We start from the raw sequence: 22,785 nt of genomic DNA, 5'->3' as shown, positions 1-22,785 counted from the left end.
CGACGTTTTAACAAGATTTCACATGTACATGTTCTAATTACTAAATGCCATTCAAAGAATCTTTTACAATTTATTATTACTGTATGTAGGCCTACATGAATTTTGCTTGAGAAATTGATTGACTAAATATTAATGAAGTCATTGTACATGTATGACTTAAGGTTATTACTGTCAGAATTCATTTAACATTGTATACTGTATGTATCAACAATCACCATTACTAATACAGGTGATATAGCTTACCTGTAGTCTATCTTAGTCATAATATTAGTAATCCATAATACAAGTATATAGTGACATAATGAATTAATCCATAGTTATTCAGGTACATGTAGATGATTTCATCTACATGTACATGTACCAATATAGACTATTTTAAATTGGCTATTTTTGTATTAAAAAAAACAAAAAACACAACAGGGTTGTAGTGACATCAAAAAGCATGGATGTTTATTTGTAGAGTTAACATGGGTGTGTATGTAAATACATTGTACATGTATGAGGATTATCAACATAAATTTAAATATCTGTAGCTGTGGACATGTGAAAATGTACATGTATAGGAAATTGATAGGAAGAGAGAAATGGTTATAGGAATTTTATAGGGGAGAGATAAATGGTAAATGTATGGGAATTTTATAGGGGAGAGATAAATGGTACATGTATGAGAATTTTATAGGAGAGATAAATGGTACATGTATGGGAATTTTAAAGGGGAGAGATAAATGGTAAATGTATAGGAATTTTATAGGGGAGAGATAAATGGTACATGTATGGGAATTTTATAGGAGAGATAAATGGTACATGTACATGTATGGGAATTTTATAGGGGAGAGATAAATAGTACATGTATGAGAATTTTATAGGAGAGATAAATGGTACATGTATGAGAATTTTATAGGAGAGATAAATGGTACATGTATGGGAATTTTAAAGGGGAGAGATAAATGGTAAATGTATAGGAATTTTATAGGGGAGAGATAAATGGTACATGTATGGGAATTTTATAGGAGAGATAAATGGTACATGTACATGTATGGGAATTTTATAGGGGAGAGATAAATAGTACATGTATGAGAATTTTATAGGAGAGATAAATGGTACATGTATGGGAATTTTATAGGGGAGAGATAAATGGTAAATGTATGGGAATTTTATAGGGGAGAGATAAATGGTACATGTATGAGAATTTTATACGAGAGATAAATGGTAAATGTATGGGAATTTTATAGGGGAGAGATAAATGGTAACTGTATGGGAATTTTATAGGGGAGAGAGAAATGGTACATGTATGGGGATTTGATCGGGGAGAGAGAAATGGTACGTGTATGGGAATTTTATAGGGGAGAGATAAATGAAGTTTAATATTCAATCAATACATATAGTATGGTACAATTTTATTTAAATAATTCGCTTGTATATTTAGCAGTTGGACAAAACCGAAGGACCTTGGAAAAAAACATGGGATTAGGCAGGCGACCATACTTGTCATGTACAAGTGTGGAATCGAAACTACACCACTTGACTTCAGTGACAGACCTTATGATATAAAGCACATGTGTTAAAAGATTCGGCCACTCTCCCGCCTACCCTGAATTTGATAGTAAAAGGACAGAAATAGTCTGTAAATGTTATCAAAGCAAAAAGTTACATGTTTGGTAGGATAATGTCAGATGTTCAGGTGACATGTTTTAAAGTAGCTAAGTCTCTAGCTCAATATCATCAAAAATCTCCGACATTGAAAACACAAATTATTTGTCAATTCAAATCAACATTGGTCTTGTGATCTTACCTGGAAAAGATGGGCTTCTGATATCCAATATTCAAGACAAAATAAACATTTTGTCTTTGGTACACGAATCGTGTACCATAATGCGTTTCAGTGCCATTTGGAACAAGGGGCTCAAAGACGAGGCTAGACATATTCCACAAGTCATGTCAAATTGTGATGCTATATTCTTATCTGGAGAGCATGCGCAATAAATACCATCGGTTTAGACTGGAATTACTAGACACTAAAGATTGTCTTCAATTGAGCCTTCGGGCGTATTTCGCCGAACATAACTGATTAGAAATTACAGAAACGATTGAATGTAAATCAGTTTATATACATTCATATTACATTATTATATGCGTTGTGACCCATTTGTGTCAATTTCTAGATCCCAAATATTAGCAATTTAGCTCCTTTAAATACTGTATTAGTCCGGTAAATATACAATATAGAGAGACATGGATACTTACATGTACATATGTACATCTATAAATATAGGCTATAGGACCTACTTCTACATTTCTCGACCAAGGGTTAAGGATGTATGTCAGACTCAAGAGCTAAATCGAATGAAATTGAACTTGCATCACATGAATATATCTGTTTTGAAACAGCAGTAGATTGAGAAGGCTGAGTTAAATCAATGATTATTTCATTTATCACGTTTTATTACATTGATTGAATCGTTACGTACGCATGTCCGTACAGTGATAGTTCAATCTCTGTGTCAGACATCATCTAATACATTTATACATGTTCTGGTGCATGTTCTGGTACAGGTTCTGGTTCATGTATATCAGGATCAGAATGGTATCATCTACATGTACATACATGTACAGTAAATTTATTTAATGAGAATATTTGGGAAGGGCAGAATGCAAATCATTGATATACATGTACAGAGTTTATACACCTTTTAGTGTTTATTATTGTAGACATGTACATGTATGTGCATTTGTTTAAAATCAAGTTATAAATTGACTTATATACTACAGGAGAACAAACACAATACATGATGTATTTAATACAGTAAGCAAAATAGCCTGCTTGGGTGAACTTTTCCTTTAACAGCTAGTATATGATCACTAATGACAAATGATTCCAACAGACATGCTTAATGCAACTGTTTAAGATCTGGTATTATAGCTCAGGTCGGCTACATTGTATGTGAATTGCAATGTGTTTTTTTACTATGATTTTATAAGAAATGTTGAGTGAACACTTCCTATTCATACTGCTGTATTTACCAGTAGGTATACCTATTAATTCCTTGATAAAAGATTGGTGAATGTTGTTCAACCAGTTTATTTTCTTTTACACCTGTAAAGGTGACTGAGGTTTATTTTTGATACTGAAAGTGAAACCTGTATTTACACGTACAAATTATAAGTTCTATTATATATTTTATACATTGTATTATAGACTTATAGTACATGCTGTAGAAATAAATACATGTAAATGGTTATAGAAAGACTTACATGTATCACATGATTATTCCAATTAAAAAATATCACTGATACAACATGTACAATTAAAGATACATTATGTAAGATTTAGATAAAGAGCTAGCCGTTCTTTCTATAATAGTTCAAAAATAGATAATGTAAAATGAATAATTTGAAAATTTCATTCAAATTACTCTATTGCGATCGAAGATATAAGCCTTTGAAGGTTTGACAAGACGTGTGCAATACTTTCAACCACCGTACTGGTTGTTCGAAGCTAAGTCTCGCTCCTTCATCTTTAAATTAAATCAAAATATGGCTGAACCATTCTATTCTATTTAATATCAGAGAAATCTGATGCCATCGAGAATAATTTAGATAACATTTCAGGCCTAAAGAAAGACCTTCAATAGGCAAATTTAGTTCTTGCATAATGTACATGTATTTTTAATAGAAACACATATTCTATTATATAAAATACATTTAAAAAGTTAAACATGTACAATTATGTATATCCTGTAAATGAGTTGAAATGATTTTAATTTTAATCAAATGGTGCAGTACATGTGTGTGGAAAATGTAAAAACAACCAGACGTACATCTATTGCTAGGTTTCCTCTGTGACTTGTAAATCTAGTCTTATATTTTTATATTATTCCGGAAGTCATGGTAATACATGTTAGTGGTGTTTCCTGTCCATTGAACTAGAATCATTTATTGATATAATTCTGTTAGTGATCAAGTCTTGTGGTACAAGTTATTTTTCTCAGTCCTGGAAATAAGCCAATTTTTGCCGACATATCAGACACAGTTTCCTCTTTCATTTGTTTTTTAACTTTAGTTTTGAATACATGTACATATCCAATACACGTTTCAAAATTACAGGATACCAGGCCATGTAGGGGCTTACTGTACATGAGAGAGAGAGAGAGAGGTTGGGTTAGGTCATTTTGGATGGTTCAGTTTTGTTTGAATAAATGACATGTGCGTAGGGGTCTTTAGCAGTGGGAGGCAACCAGAGGACTTGAAGAAAACCCCACGATGTTGGAAAGAGAACCCTACTCCTTGTCACATGTATAGATGTAAGCTTGTGATCAGAACTTGACTCAGTGACTGACCTGGTGATCTAAAACACACACTTTATAAACTCCGCCCTCCACCTCCCCTCCATCCCTTTGTCACCTACAAGCTTTTGATTGAAACCACACCACATGACCAACACAGTGATGGACCTTATCATGAAGTTCTGATTTATCATATAATATATTGTACAGTTGAATTTCTTCAGGACTAACTTAAATGGTTATTTTCAGACCTGATTATTTAAAGCCAAATGTTTTATATCTTGGGTGAATAATTATGTCTGAACCACACTGACACTTGACTTATATCAACTTCAATCTTGATTTAGTTGAATAATTCTTTGTTTAAATATAACACTTGTAGAGTAGGTCTGCTATAAAATTGCCATCATATTTGATTTATTATGGGTGTGAGGTCATGTTTCAAGTGGATCACATCTTGGCCTTATCAATACCAGACAATTTCATATAAAGTTATTGATAATAGAATATTATAGGCTTAATTGAGAAAAGCTGTTCAGACAAGTAACTCCATAAACTGTAAGTTTTATTTATAAAATTCTTTGTAAAAGCAATATATGTTTTATTCCACTGTAACCGAGGTATCATTTAAACTTGTGTATCTAGCACTAATTTCTTTCACATTCATTTAATATCAAATCTTTGTTTAAAAATTCGTAAAAATCGTTTAAAATAACTAAAAATCATCTAATTTGTACTTGTGTCCTGTTTAAAGATGACTGATTAATTTTGATAATGAGTGTCCAATTTACAAGTATTTAATTTCCTGACCACTGTTCAAAAATTAATCATTATACATCATTAATCAATTGGGTTGTTTATTTTTTTAACAGTGATTGAGAAATTAAACACTTGTAAATTAGACACTCATTATCAAAATTGAATGGTAAGCTTTAAACTGATTTTTGGTGATTTTAAATGATTTTTACGAATTTTTAACCAAATATTTGATATTAAATGAATGTGAAAGAAATTAGTGATACATACACAAGATTAAATGATACCTGGGTTACAGTGATTCTGTGTTGCTGGATTTGTTTATTTACCAGGTACATGTACAGGTATTGTTGGTTTAATATTGGCATGGTTCTTCTCTTGGTTAGGTTTTACAATCTGTCCGCCACTCATGGTAGTAAAGATAGGTTCCCAGAAAAGTATTTATCGGGTGGTTATTTCGAATAAAAGTATGGCAATTTTGGTATATATGGAAAGTAGAAATATTCAATCTTACTAGCAAAATACTGGATGCCCTGAAAAACACTCATGGAGCGCATACAGGACAAAACTGTAAGGGTTTCCCTAATGGACAGCCCGACGATTAGGAGTGTCTGCATGCATGACATCAAAGGTCGCACGCGGAGATTGAGCGCTTGATGTATATGTTGATGAACTTTATGAAGAGTAAGACGTACAACAGTTTCTGAGTTAAAAATCACAGAAAAGAACTTGGGCAATGGATAATCTGAGAATTTAATTAGGCTTTGATATTTGTAATAAAAATAGTTAGCGATTAAAGACAACATCGTCTTGTGTATGCAATGAAATCTTCTCCGACTTCGCCCCCGTTGCTAGGTACTGAGAGAGTTAAGTCATGTGACACAAACATGACCTCTTTTGATCGATTTTTTTATTGTAAGGGTATTCTTTGGCAATTGCAATATTTTGAGAAGGATTTGAAGCAAAATTATGATAAATTAATTAGTTTGAATATGTTTTTAGTCCAAATATATCATCAAATCACCCTGTTTGTATGCGGGAATGTATCTTTAAGAATATACAGTGACAATTTGGCTTACTTAGAAAATATATAAGTTGAAGAAAAAACAATTGGTGTTGTTTTGTAAGTGTTTTTTTTTATATGTCACTGGTGATTGAGATGTTTGGAGATATTGGATTGTCTGTGTTTGTTTTATACTGTGCACTGCCTAGAAGATCAATTAAAGCCTTTGATAACATCCTTCCATTCATTGTAGATCACTTTCTTTTCTTTTTCATATACATGAATGGCTGTCAACAAAAAAACAAAAAAACCAACATCCTGTGTCCCTGTTGGCATGCACATAGAAGACCCCTTGACAGTTAGAATTCCATCACTGTCCAAGCAAAATTTCCCTCATATAGCACACTTTATGGGCATACTTTATGGTCCTCTCCATTTGCCTGGTTGATGAAGACAAGTAGAACGTTAAAATTAAACCTCATTTCATTCATTCCCTACAAGTATATATATTCTCTGACAGTGGATACCTGTCAAAGTAATTGGTTGGACTACTTAATAGTTGACTAATCTACTGTTTGTGAACCAGAATAAAAGTGGTATCACATGTTCCAAGAAGAAATGATTCTATTTTTAACCTTGAATGTTCATTATCTTGAAGATAAACATGTCCTCTTGTCTCTTTCACCTAATCAAACAGTGTGTAGTTCAATGTAAGTGAGAAAAAAAAAAATCTTTTGTTCATTGAAATGTTTGTAAGAATGCTACCCTAACTTTGTAGATCTATAGACTAGATTCTTGTTTTGTATCATATAGATTACTTATTAATTCAATAGACTTTTATGTCCAGTGAATTATTGTATTCAATGAATTTGTTACAAAACGTTGGTATTATTGTAGCCTTGAATAGATTTGAATATAAACTAAAGTCTGACAAGGATTTATAGGTTAATATACTAACTTGTCAATCAAAATATTCTACTAAAAGGTCCTGTTAAAAACAGGCCATGTTTTATAATATATGGTAGAAATATTGTGAAACCATGAATGTTTTCAAGTCATGAACATGGATAATAAATAGACTACCGTACATTTTTCTTGGAATTGATACCTCGTACATGTATCTACAGAAATATCATAAATCAGTTATTATAATCTCAACAAAATCAAGATTCAAAATATATACTATTCAAAAAAAGTAGGGGATATTTGATTTTTAAGTGTTATTAAAGTCACCTAATGAAACTGACGAAGAAACAAATGACAAAATGAAATGAAGTTCACATTCATCGATTTATTCCAAATGATCGTTAGACTAAGTAAGGCACAGACTGACCATTATAAGGGTAAAATGATACCCGGGGTCAAACAGCAAAGTTACCACAGCATCACAACCAAGTCAGTAACGGGTAAATCCTCCTCTGTTTGCCAAACAAGCATTGATCCGACGTGGCATACTCCTAATGAGACGTCTAAGGTCATTTTGGTCCAGATTGTCCCATTCCTGTTGCAACGCAGCAGCAAGTTCTTGGACATTGGCAGGACGTTGTTGACGTTGACGTAACCTCTGTCCAAGCATGTCCCAGACATGCTCGATGGGGGAGAGGTCGGGACTCAGTGCTGGCCAAGGTAATGTGGTGATGTTCTGTTGTTGGAGGTAACCTGTAACGATCCTGGCCCTGTGACATCTTGCGTTGTCATCCTGGAAGATGAAACGGCGGCCATGACGTCGTGCGAACGGCACAACATGGACTGCCAAGATGTTGTCCCGGTAGTACTGGCCTGTAACACGCCCTGCAACATGTAAAGCCGTTCTTCCAGCAACAGTGATGCCTCCCCACACCATAACAGAACCACCCCAAATCGATCATGTCTGATGACGTTAACGTCTTGGAAGCGCTCGTTTCGACGACGCCACACCCTCCTACGTCTGTCCAAAAAATCAACAGTGAACCTTGACTCATCTGAAAACATCACATTGCTCCAGCGTCGATTATCCCAGTGTTGACGATCCCTACACCAACGACGTCTTGCCTGAATGTGATGATCTCTCAAAAAGGGATCACGCGAGGACGTCGGGCGCAAAGGTGACCCCTATGCAGTCGATTCCGAATTGTCTGGCCACTCACTCTCACACCAGTGTCTGTTTGAAGACGAGCGCTGATCTGATTTGCTGTGATGACACGATTTCTCAAGGCCAAGGTACGGATAAATCGATCCTGGGTTTGAGTTGTTGCCCTTGGTCGACCTGAGCGTGGTCTGTCCTGTACAGATTGTGTATCACGGTATGTGGACCATAGCCTGCTTATGACAGACTGAGAAACATTCATCGTCCGCGCCACAACCGCCTGTGTTGTGCCGATCTGTAGCATGCCAAGGGCACGTAACCTTTCATTTTGGGTAAGCCGACGCATATCAAAATTTGTTTTCTGGTCACTAAAACAATTAAACTGATGTTTCCACCCTGGAATTCAATGCCACAATGACTGTAACATTCAAAGTCAGAGTCGTGCAAATCTTGGGTTGGACCCCCATGATGATCCCAAGCATCACCTGCCTTCCATGCGGTAGCTATTGGTGCGTTTGGGCGTCACATGTAACTGGAAATGTTTCTTCTGTTAGGTTCTATAGTGACTTTTTTCGTAGTCATTTGCATATTTTAGTATTATGCCCCCAAAATCAAATATCCCCTACTTTTTTTGAATAGTATATTTTGCTTATTCATTGTATTGTTATATTATAAGGTACATGTACTGTATTGTTATATTATAAGGTACATGTTCTGTATTGTTATATTATAAGGTACATGTACTGTATTGTTATATTATAAGGTACATGTACTGTATTGTTATATTATAAGGTACATGTACTGTATTGTTATATTGTTATATGTACTGTATTGTTATATTATAAGGTACATGTACTGTATTGTTATATTATAAGGTACATGTACTGTATTGTACATGATACATCTATTTAAAACATAATGGACCAAAGAAAAGCAACCTAAATAGTCTCAAGGATGCATTATGTAAGAGCTAAATCATATTCCTGAAGCAATGGCCTGAGAAATCCCTCTCTGGCCATTGCTGGATCAACTTCTAACACTTGAGCCTTTGAGGGAGTTTGTCTATTCTTCCCGTTCAATCAAATCTATTCCAAGTACAGCACACATGACAGCCCTTTGTTTAATCTGGGTCTTCCCTAAAACTTTGGACAGTGATTTAAGGTATTAAAAAAGGTGAAAGTATGTTCATCTCCAAAGAGGCCTGCAATATTGTGTTATGCACTGGTTAATTGGGCATAATAAAATCGTGAGTCATGACGTAACGTTATGTAAACATATTTGGTCCAATTTGGAGCTCTGTTTTAAGCGTAATGCTTTTGTAGCGCAGTTAGCTATTGGTTCTTAATCGGACCATTGACCAGTCATAATTTGGAACAGAAATTTGCCTTTGTTAAAGCAGTGTTTAAGTGGGATTAGGTATAATCAAACGAAACACTGCGAGGAGTATCGAGCTAAATCTACCTATTGCAGGTCTTTCATTTTAGCTTTCATTATCTATTTTTGAATAATTACAGCTAGAATGACCAGCTCTTTTCTAAATCTTACATGTTCATGTATAAAGTGCATCTTTCAGTGGGGAGTAAATGAAGAATTTGTTTGACCTACTTGTAACTCATGCTGTCATTTCGTCAACCTCAAAACTCTCTGAGACTGAGATATGGAAGTCTGGATTTGTCAGTATTTAAATGCATACCTTCGAAAATTGAAAACAAAAAGGCTTTTGTTTTAAAAAGAAAAAAAGGTGCATCTTATACACATACATATACATTGTAAAATATAGTACATGTACATGTACATGTAAGGTACCCATATGATATTGATGAAATTACATCTAACAAGTAGTATAATATTACTAATATGCAAACCATAATAATTTGGGATTTTAACGAGACAAATGAACAAATGAACAAGTCATCAAAAATTGTTCTTCAAATTTACATAATTTAATTAATTATCTGTTTATTTATTAAAATTAAAAATGTTTGAGTATAAATTATAAAGGAAATCTGATATTCTAACAGTTAATATTTATATATGAAGTTTATTTATGTTAGAAAGTAGCTGATCTTTAACGAGTTCTTGAAGCTATTTTTATCACACAGTTCCTGCCATGGTTATTAGTTCTATTAATAGTGCCACTCCTGTCCTCATCATACTACCAGGGTACAATTGTAATACAGCTGGAAGTATTTGATAGCAAGCCAACTTACTTCAATATTGTTTATTTAATTATAATATCATTAATCATACCCTGGTGTGAAATTATTAAAACATATTCTTGTTTAATACATGATGGCATTTTACTGCTTCATACATGTATTATGAGAAAAAGCACTTAGTGCTTGATATGAGCATTTATAAAAAAAAACAAAAACAACATAATGTCGCTTTATTGCTGAATATAATATTTCTGTAAAAAGCAGACGGTCATTTACATCATCAATATCTGATTATTTACGGTTTAATCCACTCAAACATGTAAACAAATTGATTATTTGATATTCAATTAAGAAAAGAAAAAAAAAATAGAAAATATAATTACCTTATACATTTACATAACTCAGATTAAAGAAGAGTAAAAAGAGCCTTCATTTGTAAAGGATGCCCATTCAAAAATGAAATAGGGTATAAGGTCTCACTGTTCTGCGCCAAATGGAGATAATACAGTGTGCTATGAGGAAAATTTTACCCGGCAGCTGTGTATGACCTACTCCTATATCAAATTATAACTGCCAAGGGATCTTTTATGTGCACTCCAATGTGTATACAGGACCGCCATCGAGCCACTGACAAGGGGAAGCCAATGCCGGAAAATCCTGTTGAACTTTTTCCTCGACCAACACCGAGATAGAATCGGCTACATGTACCCCTGGATGTCAATGCAGAATTTCCAATTATCATATCTTTGTAAAACACTAAATGGAATTAAAAATATTCAAAATCTGTCAAATGACATATTAGCAGTTTTAAGGTGTATAAATAAAACTAGTTCTATGTATATATATGTGAACATGGTCTGATCTACATGTAATTATAGAAAAAATAGTGCAGTAGGCTAAGTACTCCGATATTTTCTGAATGTCAAGATAATCATTTTGACATTAGACCAACATGTACATACATGTAGACACCGTAAGGAAACTTGATACAGATTGTAAGATCATGAGCAGCCTGTTTATAATCCCTTTTAACATTGAATTGATATTAAAAGAAAGTTTTGTTCAAACGTATTGATAGATACATGTATTTCTACAGATAAATAATTCCAAGGGAGAGACGATAAAGCCCCCACACTCGATAAAAACAGGAGGGCGGAAGATTCCCTATAGCAGTGCAGGCAAGTTCGGATCTCAGTGATTCTATGGAATTTAACTTCTACAAAACTATAAGGGTTTCAAATCGGGAACTTGTCGATGGAGATATGTTGAACAACCCATACTCCTCCACATTGTACAATTATCATCTAATTCTAAAGTATATTATTGAAACCAACAAAACATTTAGAGAATCTCCTACCAGTCTTTTTTGATATCAAAAAATATCAACACAAGTCCATAAAGTAAAATATACAATGTATGTTACTGATAAAAATCTCACATTTCATATTTTCAAATTTTATTTTTGATTTTATTAGTGTAGATGTATTTGGTGAACCATCATCTTCAATACATCTTATGTTGTAAAACTTGTTTCAGGAACATGGTGAACCATAAGTAAACTTAAAATTCTATACAATTTTTGGATGACAGTTGTATTAGAGAACTGAAATTACCCTGAAATAAGATGATAAATTTTATGATTAAAACTCCTTTCATATGTCACTCTTTATACAAAGGCTGTAATAAATAAGTTTAGTATTTTTGTACATTATTTAACAACTGACAAACACTAAAGGAACTTTATTTTATGAGGCTGTTTTTTTATTAATTTAGATTGTGAGTGGTAGTCATCCATGAATATAGCTGTACGCTTTGTTGATCAAAAAGGACCATTTACAAACAAATGTTTTAAAATGAATTTCGTTACAGAACAACATCTTGAAACCAGATATAAATACATCAAATGGTTAAAAACACAACAATCCACATTCTTTACCAAGCATAGATTTACTTGATTTGATATTTGTTGTTTATTGCTGGAATTGTATAGTTTGTCTCTTGTCCGCACGTTTTTCTTATCGGTTTTCTTTGTGCGTAGTGCAGAGCTCACTTAAGCCATTAATAATCTCTTCTGATGTGATTGTCTAGCCATAATTCCTCAAATGGTTTTTAATGTACTACTTTTCTGCATTGTGTGCTATTAGGGAAATCTTGGCCTAACAACGGCACTATACTACATGTACATTGTACCTTTCTTAGTTCGATTTTCAAATGTCCAGGGACCAGTGGTGTATTGCGTTGCGGACTCGATATTTGTTGTCCCATCTGAATGACTTAAGTAGTTCCGTATACCCAGGCCTTCTGTCTTACAATGAAAAAAGGAAAAACCAGGATGGCAAATGACTAATGGCTTCTTAAGGTTATTTCCAATCAGCTGTTGACAAACTTTAAGGGGTTGATTGAGTTGTCCCAACATAAGCACTTTAGATCATAAAGTGTGTCATTTAGTCAAGTGGTGTGATTTCAATCCCAAGCTTTTAATAAGGGTCGTCTGTCAAACCTCGTGGGGTTTTTTCTGGGTCCTGTCTTCCCACTGTTGAAGTGAATTGCAACATATTAGTCTCGAAATGACTTGGTTTGTGTTGAGTGTGCTATATGTACATGTATCAATAATATGTCATATTTAAATTATACCATACTTTCAATAAGTCACAATAGAATATGTATTGTTGTACTGAAAAGTTTCCTCTCTTTCCAGTATTATGGTTGATTCAATGTTTAGTTGTTGTAGAAGTATTTGTAGATTGACATTAAAGATACATTATGTAAGATTTAGATAAAGAGCTGGCTGTTCTTGTTATAATAGTTCGAAAATAGATCATGTAAAATGAATAATTTGAAAATTTCATTCAAATTACACTGTACTCTATTGCGAGAGAAGATATTAGCCTTTGAACGTTTGACAAGACGTATGCAATAATTTCAACCACTGTACTGGTTGTTCGAAGCTAATTCTAGCTCCTCCAATTTTAGCTTAAATCAAAAATGGCTGAACTGTTCTAATCTATTTAATATCAGATAAATCCGATGCCATCTAGAGTTGATTATGGCCTGGATAAGTTAACCCTTTCACTGCGTATACCCGGTTGTACCGGGTATTATAAAATGTCAGTAAAATGCGCGTACCCGGTATTACCATGTACTCAGTAAAGCCCTCGCTAAAATTAGTACCGTAACTGCAAGTGCCATCTATTGTATTTTCTATACACTAGAACATATTTCCACGTGTTTCAAAGTGGCAAACCGTAAAATGGCGGAGTGCATAGTGACAACGTAGACGATGCACTCTCGGCGAAGTCGTGAATGACGTCTTGCTGACCAACACGTGGACAATTTCAAGGCGGGTGATACACATTCGTTTCCAGTTACTCAATAATGAAAGTAGTCAGGACAGTGATTGGTATTATGAAGTGTGTGATTTTTTGCGCGACATTCCGCCCATGGCTAGCTATGTCTCCCGTGCATGATGAACAAGCCCAATGTGAATTTAACACGATAGCCCTGTGTCTGCAGTAGATTCTGACAATAATTCTGATGTTGATAATAATGCTGGCCTGCTGGATCGTAAAAGACATAGGCAATTCCTGAGTCCCGAACGTGTAGATCTATTGACTGACTATATTGATAATGATATGGGACTTGGGGATGAAAGTGAAAGTAAAAACAAGGTATTGCAATCCGCACGTGGTCATGGCAGCGGGAGACGTGATGCGCGTGTTCGTGGCGGCATTGCTCATGGCTGCTATTGATATTTTTGTTCATTTTATATATCTTTATCAAAATCCAGTGAAAAAAACAATATCTTTTAAGTATTTCATGGAGAAAAATTCGTTTTCGTGTTAGCTTTAGTGAGAAATGAGAAATCCAAAATGGCCGCCATGACGTCACGTGACTACATTATTATGCAAATTTCCAAAATTCTATTTTTTCCTCTTAGCCCAACCCCATGCCCATCCCAACAGACAAAAAAGTTTTTCATAAAAGCTTCCATAAGTACTGCTTGGCATTCAGTTCCAACCTCCCTTTTTTCCTCAAAAAAGGGTCTAGCACAGGCAGTGGATTTACGTCTAGCATTGAAAGGGTTAATTATTGTCTAATTATTAATTTAGATAACATTTCAGGCCTAAAGAAAGACCTGCAATCGGCAGATTGAGCTCTTGCATAATGTATGTTTATGATTAAACCTGTAGAGATGGGTATAGAAGCTGTGGTCTGTATGACTTCAACACATTGCCACTGATATTGGATGAGTTGATTTATTATTACCACTGGTTAATCATATCTTGAGAAACAACAAACAAGTCACAAATAAAAAGAGCCATTACCTAGGACTTGTAAACAAACATTAAAGCTAATCGTATGTAAAGAAATATGTGATGGAAAATGTTTACACCATGAAATATGTGTTGTGTTGTTCTTTTATCCAAGATTGTAGACAGATATTTCCAGTTCTGTGACCCAATATTTTCTTACCAATAAATAGAAATGGTAGACCAATAACTTTTCTGGCAGACAAATAGAAGTTCCAAAAACGTTACACATTATGAAAATATGTACAGATTTTCCTGTTATCAGAACAACAAATATAGGGATACACTATCATACACAATAACAACACACCACTTTATTGTAAGTGTTGTTTAACAGATTAACTTGAATCTTTCAATCCTGAATGTTAGAACAATGATAATACCATACAATGTAATAATGTTTTAATGATCGGGTAACTACAGAACAATTCTATCAGGCAAACATACAAGTTTAATTCAACAGAATGGGAATTTTGAAAATCATGATTTTATGGTGCTGACCTGGGGTATAAAAGGTGACTTTTAAAAAAGATAGGACTAGAAATGGGCATCAACTGTCTCCGCACCGTCTACAAGAATTGTCGATCGTTTGATTGACAGATGATAACTCCACCCACATATTCTCGATTATCGGTAACATTCTCAATGGCTATAGTATCCTCGCTCTGTAGGCCTTTCATCACCAGCTTCCAGTAGTGACGTCAGTGACTAACGCTATCTTTAGCTTGGTCGGCCATTTCTTGATTTAATTTTAAATGGACGACTGTTTAAATCCCAGCTGTATCCAAGCCATCCGAGGGTCTACAGAGTTGATTTTGGGCGTCTCATGTAAATAAAAGGTCTAATGAATAATTTCAATAACATCTGAAGCCTAAAGACAGACTTGCAATAGGCAGATTTAGTTCTTGCATTATGTATGTTTAAATCACTGTCAAAAGTTTTAGGGAAGACCCCAGATTAAACGAAGGGCTGTCGTGTTGCTGTACTTGGGATAGATTTGATTGAACGGGAAGAATAGACACACTCCCTCAAAAGCTCAAGTATCAGAAGCCAATCCATCAATGGTCAGAGAGGGATTTCTCAAGCCATTGCTTCAGGAATATGGGCCTGATGGTGTTTTGGAATTACACTACTTTCGGTTACATGAAACACCTTTGAGAAAATGTGGCAGTGCTCTAGTCGTGAGACGCCAGTTAAACACCTGCATTGAACAAGCTAAGATAAAAGCGAACATTTAAACTTTAATAACGATAGTTCAGTTTCTTTTATTTTTAACAGTTAATCTTAACTTATATTATTATTTCATCTTACTTTTAATACATGATTAGTACATGTATTTCTTCAAAAGCAACAAATGATTTTGATATTAATACATGTATATGATTATTCTATATTTTATCAATAGGAGGATTAAGCTTTAGAAAAAAATAATCTCTCAAAAATTAATCTTTTATACAATCGCATTATGGTACATGTACATGTACATCACTTGAAAAAAAATTTGTATAAAAATTAAAAATGAAATGTCTACAGAGTTAAAATCATGTATCTGAAGAATGTCATCTGGCAGACCAAAATGTTACATTGTTAAACACATACATGGTATATTACCGTACTACATGTAACATAAAATCTGTTGTTCCTGAGTTAAGGGTTGGGTGGGGGGGGGGGGAATCCCTCATTTTTATGTTTATATATAAACAATCTACAACAGCTGGAGGTGTATTTTTATTTAAAATGGACTTAATTTGTTGTCACGTAATGGTCATGTATAATCAATACATGTATGTGGTTGGTAACTGTATACATGTATAATGTACATTACTAGCTTACACAATGTGGACTTGGTATAGTATGAGATTCATTACACATGTATCCTTCATGTAGCCAATAATACAATATAGACATCGTATACATGTAGATACATGTATAGTCAGTCTATTATTTACTGTAATCCTCTGTTTCATTGTATTTTACAAACAGATGTTATCTATTACATGTACATGTAATATAAATTGGTTTGACTTATTCTTTACGTTCAATGTCTGTACGGACAATCTGAGAGGTTGAATTATTACATGTATGTGACTGGAGGTTGACATCTTGTCTGACTGGACAATCTGAGAGGTTGACATATTACATGTATGTGACTGGAAGTTGACATCTTGTCTGACTGGACAGTGTGAGATGTTGATAATAAAGTGGTGTGTTTTGTTATGAATTGAAGAGCCCAGGGGAAGAATGATCTTAGTCACTTTTTCATGACCCCCATTTAATGGCGTCATCTGGTAGCCAATTGTATAAGTTTTCTGTGGAACCATCAATTTCAGGTAAAAACGATCGGAGTCACATTGAACCAAGACTCTTCTGAAATGGCCCCCAGGTTAAATACATGTCCATGGTACCGTTTATTTCACCTTAATTGGGCTGAAATGGTGAAGTCAGCTGTACTGGTAATTATGGGTCGTATTAAACATCATTTTGAAGTTGTTATTAAACCCGCTCATTGTTCTGTCCGCATTAAGTATTTTTGTCCAAAAGTTTGTTTTGCGTTTTATGCTAAAAGACAAAAATATGACTTAAATCGTTCTTCCCCTGGACTCTTCAATTGTTTGATACCGTAAGAATGGTAGTTGTACATGTACGTATCATTCAGCTATATCAATATTATTGTATGTGTTTATTTCAGTATATGGGTAGTATAGTGTATTTAGTGTAAATATACAATCATGCCAGCAACCAAGTCGGAAGATTACTATGAAATTTTAGGTGTTATAAAAACTGCCACAGGACAGGAAATTAAAAAAGCGTGAGTATAAATTTAATCTTTTATGTGATAAATATTTACTGAATGATGTGCTAGGATTCATTTCCTTTCACAATTGATTTACCAGGAACTTATATTATTACTTTATCAAAGTCAAGAGTTCATTCAAACATGTAGCAATATGACCTAAAATCACTATAATATGCATCCTGATAAAAGATGGCTGAGAGTTTGTTTATGTAAAGTACAAACAGGCTGAAAATGAACCGACTGTCTCAAATTCTGACACAAGGCTCTACAATTCGACTGAAACACAATGGCGACAAGATATTTATGGCGAGTGAACATATATCTTGAAGTCCCCAATTAACACTATAGCTATCTGAACTTCTCTCCGTAAAGATAACGTAATCGGCAATGATCCCGGTCGACTGTCACTCTTGTTTACTTCCTGTTTTGAAATTGGGTCAATCACATTGTCCTCTGCGAGGAAATTCTCATTGCGCATTTGCTGTATTTATCGGAAGTTTACGAAACAGCTGACAGCATGGCTAGCAGACGAATCAAACCTATATCATCTTACTTTACTAGTAAAGTAACTTCGTCTCGCAGTGAGTCTCAGTCAGGGAAAAATGATGATACATGTAGTCATGCTACTGACGCTACACCACCCAAACAAGCAAAATTACAAGCCTCACCACGGTCTTCGTCTCGCAGTGAGTCCGAGTCATAAAAAAATGACGACAACTTGGCAACTGAAAATTTTGTTTGGCTAGTGGTTTTGAAAATTTACTTATGATTGCGCAAGTAAGTTCAAAATGCTGTGTAGAGCCTTGTGACATTGTAATAATCACAATCTTTTTCGATACCCAATATCTTGTCCTTTTTGACTGTAACATCATTCTTGACTCTCTGATGTCCCTCTTGACTGTGATCAATGATGTCCCTCTTGACTCAGACTGTGATCTGTAATGTGTCTCTCTTGTCTGTGATGTCTCTCTTGTCTGTGATCAGTGAAGTATCCCTCGTGACTGTGGTGTCCCTCGTGACTGTGGTGTCCCTCTTGACTGTGGTGTCCCTCGTGACTCTCGTGACTGTGGTGTCCCTCGTGACTGTGGTGTCCCTCTTGACTGCGATCAAATGACATTAAATATACATTATTTGAGAAGCTCAATTATTTTTGAACGAAATGTGTATTTTAACTGGTTTCGGTCTGTGTTATGGTTGATAATCTGCAAAGTGTCCTTTAATTTTAGTTTGCATTACAACATTTTTGTTTTTATGTTTAGATATCGAAGGCTAGCGTTACAATGGCATCCAGACAAAAACCCAGAGAAAAAAGTAGAAGCAGAGAAAAAATTTAAACAGATTGCAGAAGCATATGAAGTTTTATCAGATGGTAAGTTTTTGTAGATACCAGTCAGCAGTGATGTACATGTAGGGTGATATTGCAAAGTATAATTTTCAGGGTTTGGTGGGATAATTCACTCACTGAGTTAAATAGTACCCCTAATAATCCAATAGTCATTCTGTAACTGGATAATTGAGGAAAATGACATTTTGAACAATCAACAGCCATGGTCAAATGAGACTGGATGATCTTCCATTAGTGCTCATACAAGCATTTGAATTTAAATACTTTTTCAAGGCTATTTGAACTTTTCATGTCTTAGAAAACACCAATCTAGGCTTTTTTAGGTGATCATCCAATAGTTGATTTAAATGTTTTCATGTCTTCCAGCAAAGAAGCGAGATGTTTATGACAGATATGGAAAATCTGGAGTCCTCAACGAACCAAGCTTTGATGATGATTTCCGAAATATGGGCAGAGCTGGACATTTCCATTTCTCTTTCCGAAGTCCAGAAGATGTATTTAAGGACTTTTTTGGAACAGACGATCCTTTTGGTGAATTCTTCCTAGGTAACGAAAACTGAGAGGATATTTCATTATTTATCAGTCTCCAGAAACGAAACTAAGGCACAGGGAGTGTCAGGTTTAGGGGAGGGATGTTGAAGGTAGAGCTAATGGAAAGGGATTATCAGGCAAGGAACCAAAGCTAAGGGATAAGGATTATCTGGCACCGGACAAACCAAAGGGGAGGGATAAAGTTAAGGAGTGAGATACTAGATAAATTATATGTTATCAGGCACCAGAGAAAATAAAGTAATGGGATTTTATCTGGCATAGGACAAAAGTATCTGGTAAAGGGAGGGATATGGGGTAAAGTTTTAATGTGGTGTTCAGCTGCCGGACAAAACTAAGGAAGAGACATTGAAATGGGATAGAAATTTATCAGTTGGCATCCAGTGGTAATTATTTGGAACCGTTCAAGACACTTGAGATGTGGTTTGGGTTATTCAGTAGGAGCAGAACAGTAGGATGTTAAACCCCATTTCATTCGTTTTTGGTTATTAAGACTATAAATAAATTGGAAACCAATTTGGTCAACACCTGGGGATGGGGGGCGGGGGGAATAAAAAAAAATAATATTTTTTATTTTTTAATTTTTTTTTTTTTAATATTATGGTTCTTTTATTTTTCCTTTTAATAATATTTAGTTTACAGGGAGTTAACTCTTTATTAGTAGAATCTGATTGGCTGAGTTGTCAAGTACCGAACCCAGATAATTCAAAATCGTGAATGGCAACAAACAAGAGCTCATTGCGAAACAAATGGCCTAATTGCTAGTTGATAGGGACTTGGATGGCAGAGTAAGATCTGTCATTGATTCGACTTTCGTAGTTTCGAACCTAAGCTTGTTAGTGATAATGAGCATAAGACAGTCATTAAACATTTAGATAAAATCAATTTTAACTTGTATAAGAACAACCATCACCCTCCCATAACTTTTAAGTCACGACATTAACAAATATAGATTAGGGCAACGTTGTTAGATCTATTGCGACATATAAGATATATTTGGAAAAATGATATTGCCAATGGCTCGGGTCACATAATTTTACCATACCATCATTCGCCAAAACAAGCGTTTATTTTATTGTAAGGCAATTTAAGCAATTAGATGAAGCCTCAAATTAGAACTGCAAGAAAAAAAAAACAAACTCAAAACCACAGTAAACAAAAGCCTTTGTTACTGTTTTATATATTACCATTAAAGGAAATCTGAACTCACTTTATATCTAATTATTCTAATGTCTTAGAAAGAACAGCACTCTTATCTGTAAAAAAAATAATTATTTGTGTACAGTGGTTTAAAATGGCAAATTTGTTGGTATTAGAAGGCCTAAAGTCCTACAATACTACACAATGACATGGACAGCTGTCTATTCATTTGAATGGGGGAAAAAAAAAGGTCCCGTGTACACATTGGTGCGCACGACAAAGATCCCATGTCAGTTTGAATTTAATAAAAGAAGATGCCGTAGTGCCGCTATCCAGGCAAAATTTCTATCATAGCACACTGTATGGCGTATGCCCGTCTTCATTAACCCAGTTGGAGCAGAACAGTAGGACGTTAAACATATGGTTTTGGGGTTATGATGATTTGTTAAAAGATAAATCAATAATCTCAAATGAGTTTAGTAGTGAAAAATGTTAGAGGCCTAATGGAAATTAAATTTTAATACCTTAAATTTATTATTATTTCTTAAGGAAGGCTTACGTTAAAAACAAAACACAAATCAGAAAAGTTTTAGGAGCCACATGTATTTGTCTTGGGGGGGGGGGGGGAATCATTTTAATTTAGTAAGATAGATAGGCATTATCCAATAAGGATTGTGGCATTTTGGCATTTTCAAAGTATCATTGAAAGGGTGTATGAGGCATCGAAACTTTGGCTATTTGGTATATTAGTTTCAAAGTTGTCAAATAGTTTTAAAATTTGAAAATAATTTACAGCCTAGATTAGTCATTTGAGTCAGAAATATCAGATGTTTGTGACAATTCTCAAGAACTACTTATATATCTTTTATTTTGTTTATTTTAGATTGATGTAGATTAGATATTAACAACATATATTCCATTATTTATAGGTGCTAATCGACAAATGAATGGTTCGATGTTTGAAAATTCTTTTATAGGCTTTCCAAGCGCAGGACGTACCTCTTTTCAATCATCATTTTTCGACATGGATCCCTTCGGTGGTTCAGGGTAAGTAAACAAGCTTAATCTGTGGCAAATCGACGCTTGGCTTCTATTTTTAAATATTATTTTTTATCACTCCTTTTCGCTATCGCATCACAATCACGCCTCACTATCTGAAAAAAAAACACACCAGCACCATGGCTGATATATTGAAAATCTGACATCCAAACATCAACATCATCTTTTATTTATTAATAGCTTTACTTAACCCTTTAAATATGAAATCATCAGGGTTACCTGTTTCTATTTACCCAGATAGCCTGTTACTAGTATCTTGGCACTTGTCATTCGTCACCGATTGGCTACAATAGTACATAGTAAAGACAATAACACATATGCAGAGGGTTAATGTGGTTTTGTCACTGCATAAACATGAGTAAACACATTCAATTTTTTACAAAATACAATTAAGATATTAAATAGCTTAAATTGTTGGGTTTTTTTCGGGGTCATGAAACTTGGTATACTTGTTCGTTTGACAATTGTGCATTGATTGAGGGACTTTTATTTTTGATACGTCACCGTTCCAAAATGACAGTGATAATGTCACACACTGTTCCTGGTCCATTGTACATCTGTACTGGTTTGATTCTCTGTGAAAAAACAAACAGAATTTTTTTTTTAAAGTTTCTTTTAAACATGCATACACTTTATTCTAGTCATATCAATATTATCTGCTGTTTATTTTATTCTTTTATTACTTTTTTTTTTTTCTTTAAAGTTTTTACGCATAGTAAGTTCTAAACATGTAGCTCAAGTATTTATATTATAAACAAGGTTAAGGTGGAGAAGGTTCAACCTCAATCCTATCCAATCAACTGTTACCAGTCCTACAGCATGGGGTTTGGTTTATTCATTTATGCACATTACTAAAATTCAGATTCTGATTAATACAACATTGTTTTAAAAGATTGAACAGATTCAATACTATTGTGTAATCTGCCCATATGTAATATCGATCAGAAATAGTGAAATCTGATTCAATCAACTTACGTAATTCATCATTTCGACAATCTTATCCACTGTGAAATTATGTAATTAATATATTAGCTGCATTTTCTTTCCATTTGATTTGGATTCAGTTTCAAAGAATCAGTTCAATAGTCTCGTGGAATCGGCTCATAACATAAGCAATCATTAATTAAAACACTTATATGGATATACTACTTCTGAATTTATTAAAATGCTACGTTTCGATACACATACAGATGCCGCCGATAACGATATCTGTATGTGTATCGAAATGTAGCATGTTAATAAATTCAGAAGTAGTATATCCATATAAGTGTTTTTAATTTGTGAAATCTACGTGTCTTATTATAAGGATTATAAGCAAT

The 22,785-nt window shown here is 34.3% G+C and overlaps 1 protein-coding gene across 6 annotated transcripts in view; it reads left to right on the top strand.

Moving 5' to 3' along the window:
- Positions 1-22,785, top strand: part of LOC126807811 (dnaJ homolog subfamily B member 6) — a 44,162-nt gene that overhangs the window by 9,954 nt on the left and 11,423 nt on the right. For 3 of the 6 annotated variants that reach the window (XM_050532640.2, XM_056103322.1, XM_050532641.2), the window contains exons 2-5: positions 17,266-17,385; positions 18,633-18,742; positions 19,085-19,264; positions 21,337-21,454. In XM_050532640.2, coding sequence (XP_050388597.1) covers positions 17,306-17,385; positions 18,633-18,742; positions 19,085-19,264; positions 21,337-21,454 — 488 coding nt within the window. In that variant the 5' untranslated portion in view covers positions 17,266-17,305. Of the gene's footprint in view, positions 1-596; positions 620-17,265; positions 17,386-18,632; positions 18,743-19,084; positions 19,265-21,336; positions 21,455-22,785 lie in introns of those variants that run through there. The other 3 variants (XM_056103323.1, XM_056103321.1, XM_050532642.2) reach the window with 2 other exon arrangements.

Source organism: Patella vulgata, chromosome 9, assembly GCF_932274485.2.
Source record: "Patella vulgata chromosome 9, xgPatVulg1.2, whole genome shotgun sequence".
Lineage (NCBI taxonomy): Eukaryota > Metazoa > Mollusca > Gastropoda > Patellidae > Patella > Patella vulgata.
The sequence above is the reverse complement of the archived record's forward strand: the minus strand, read 5'-3'. Positions and strand labels throughout refer to the sequence as shown.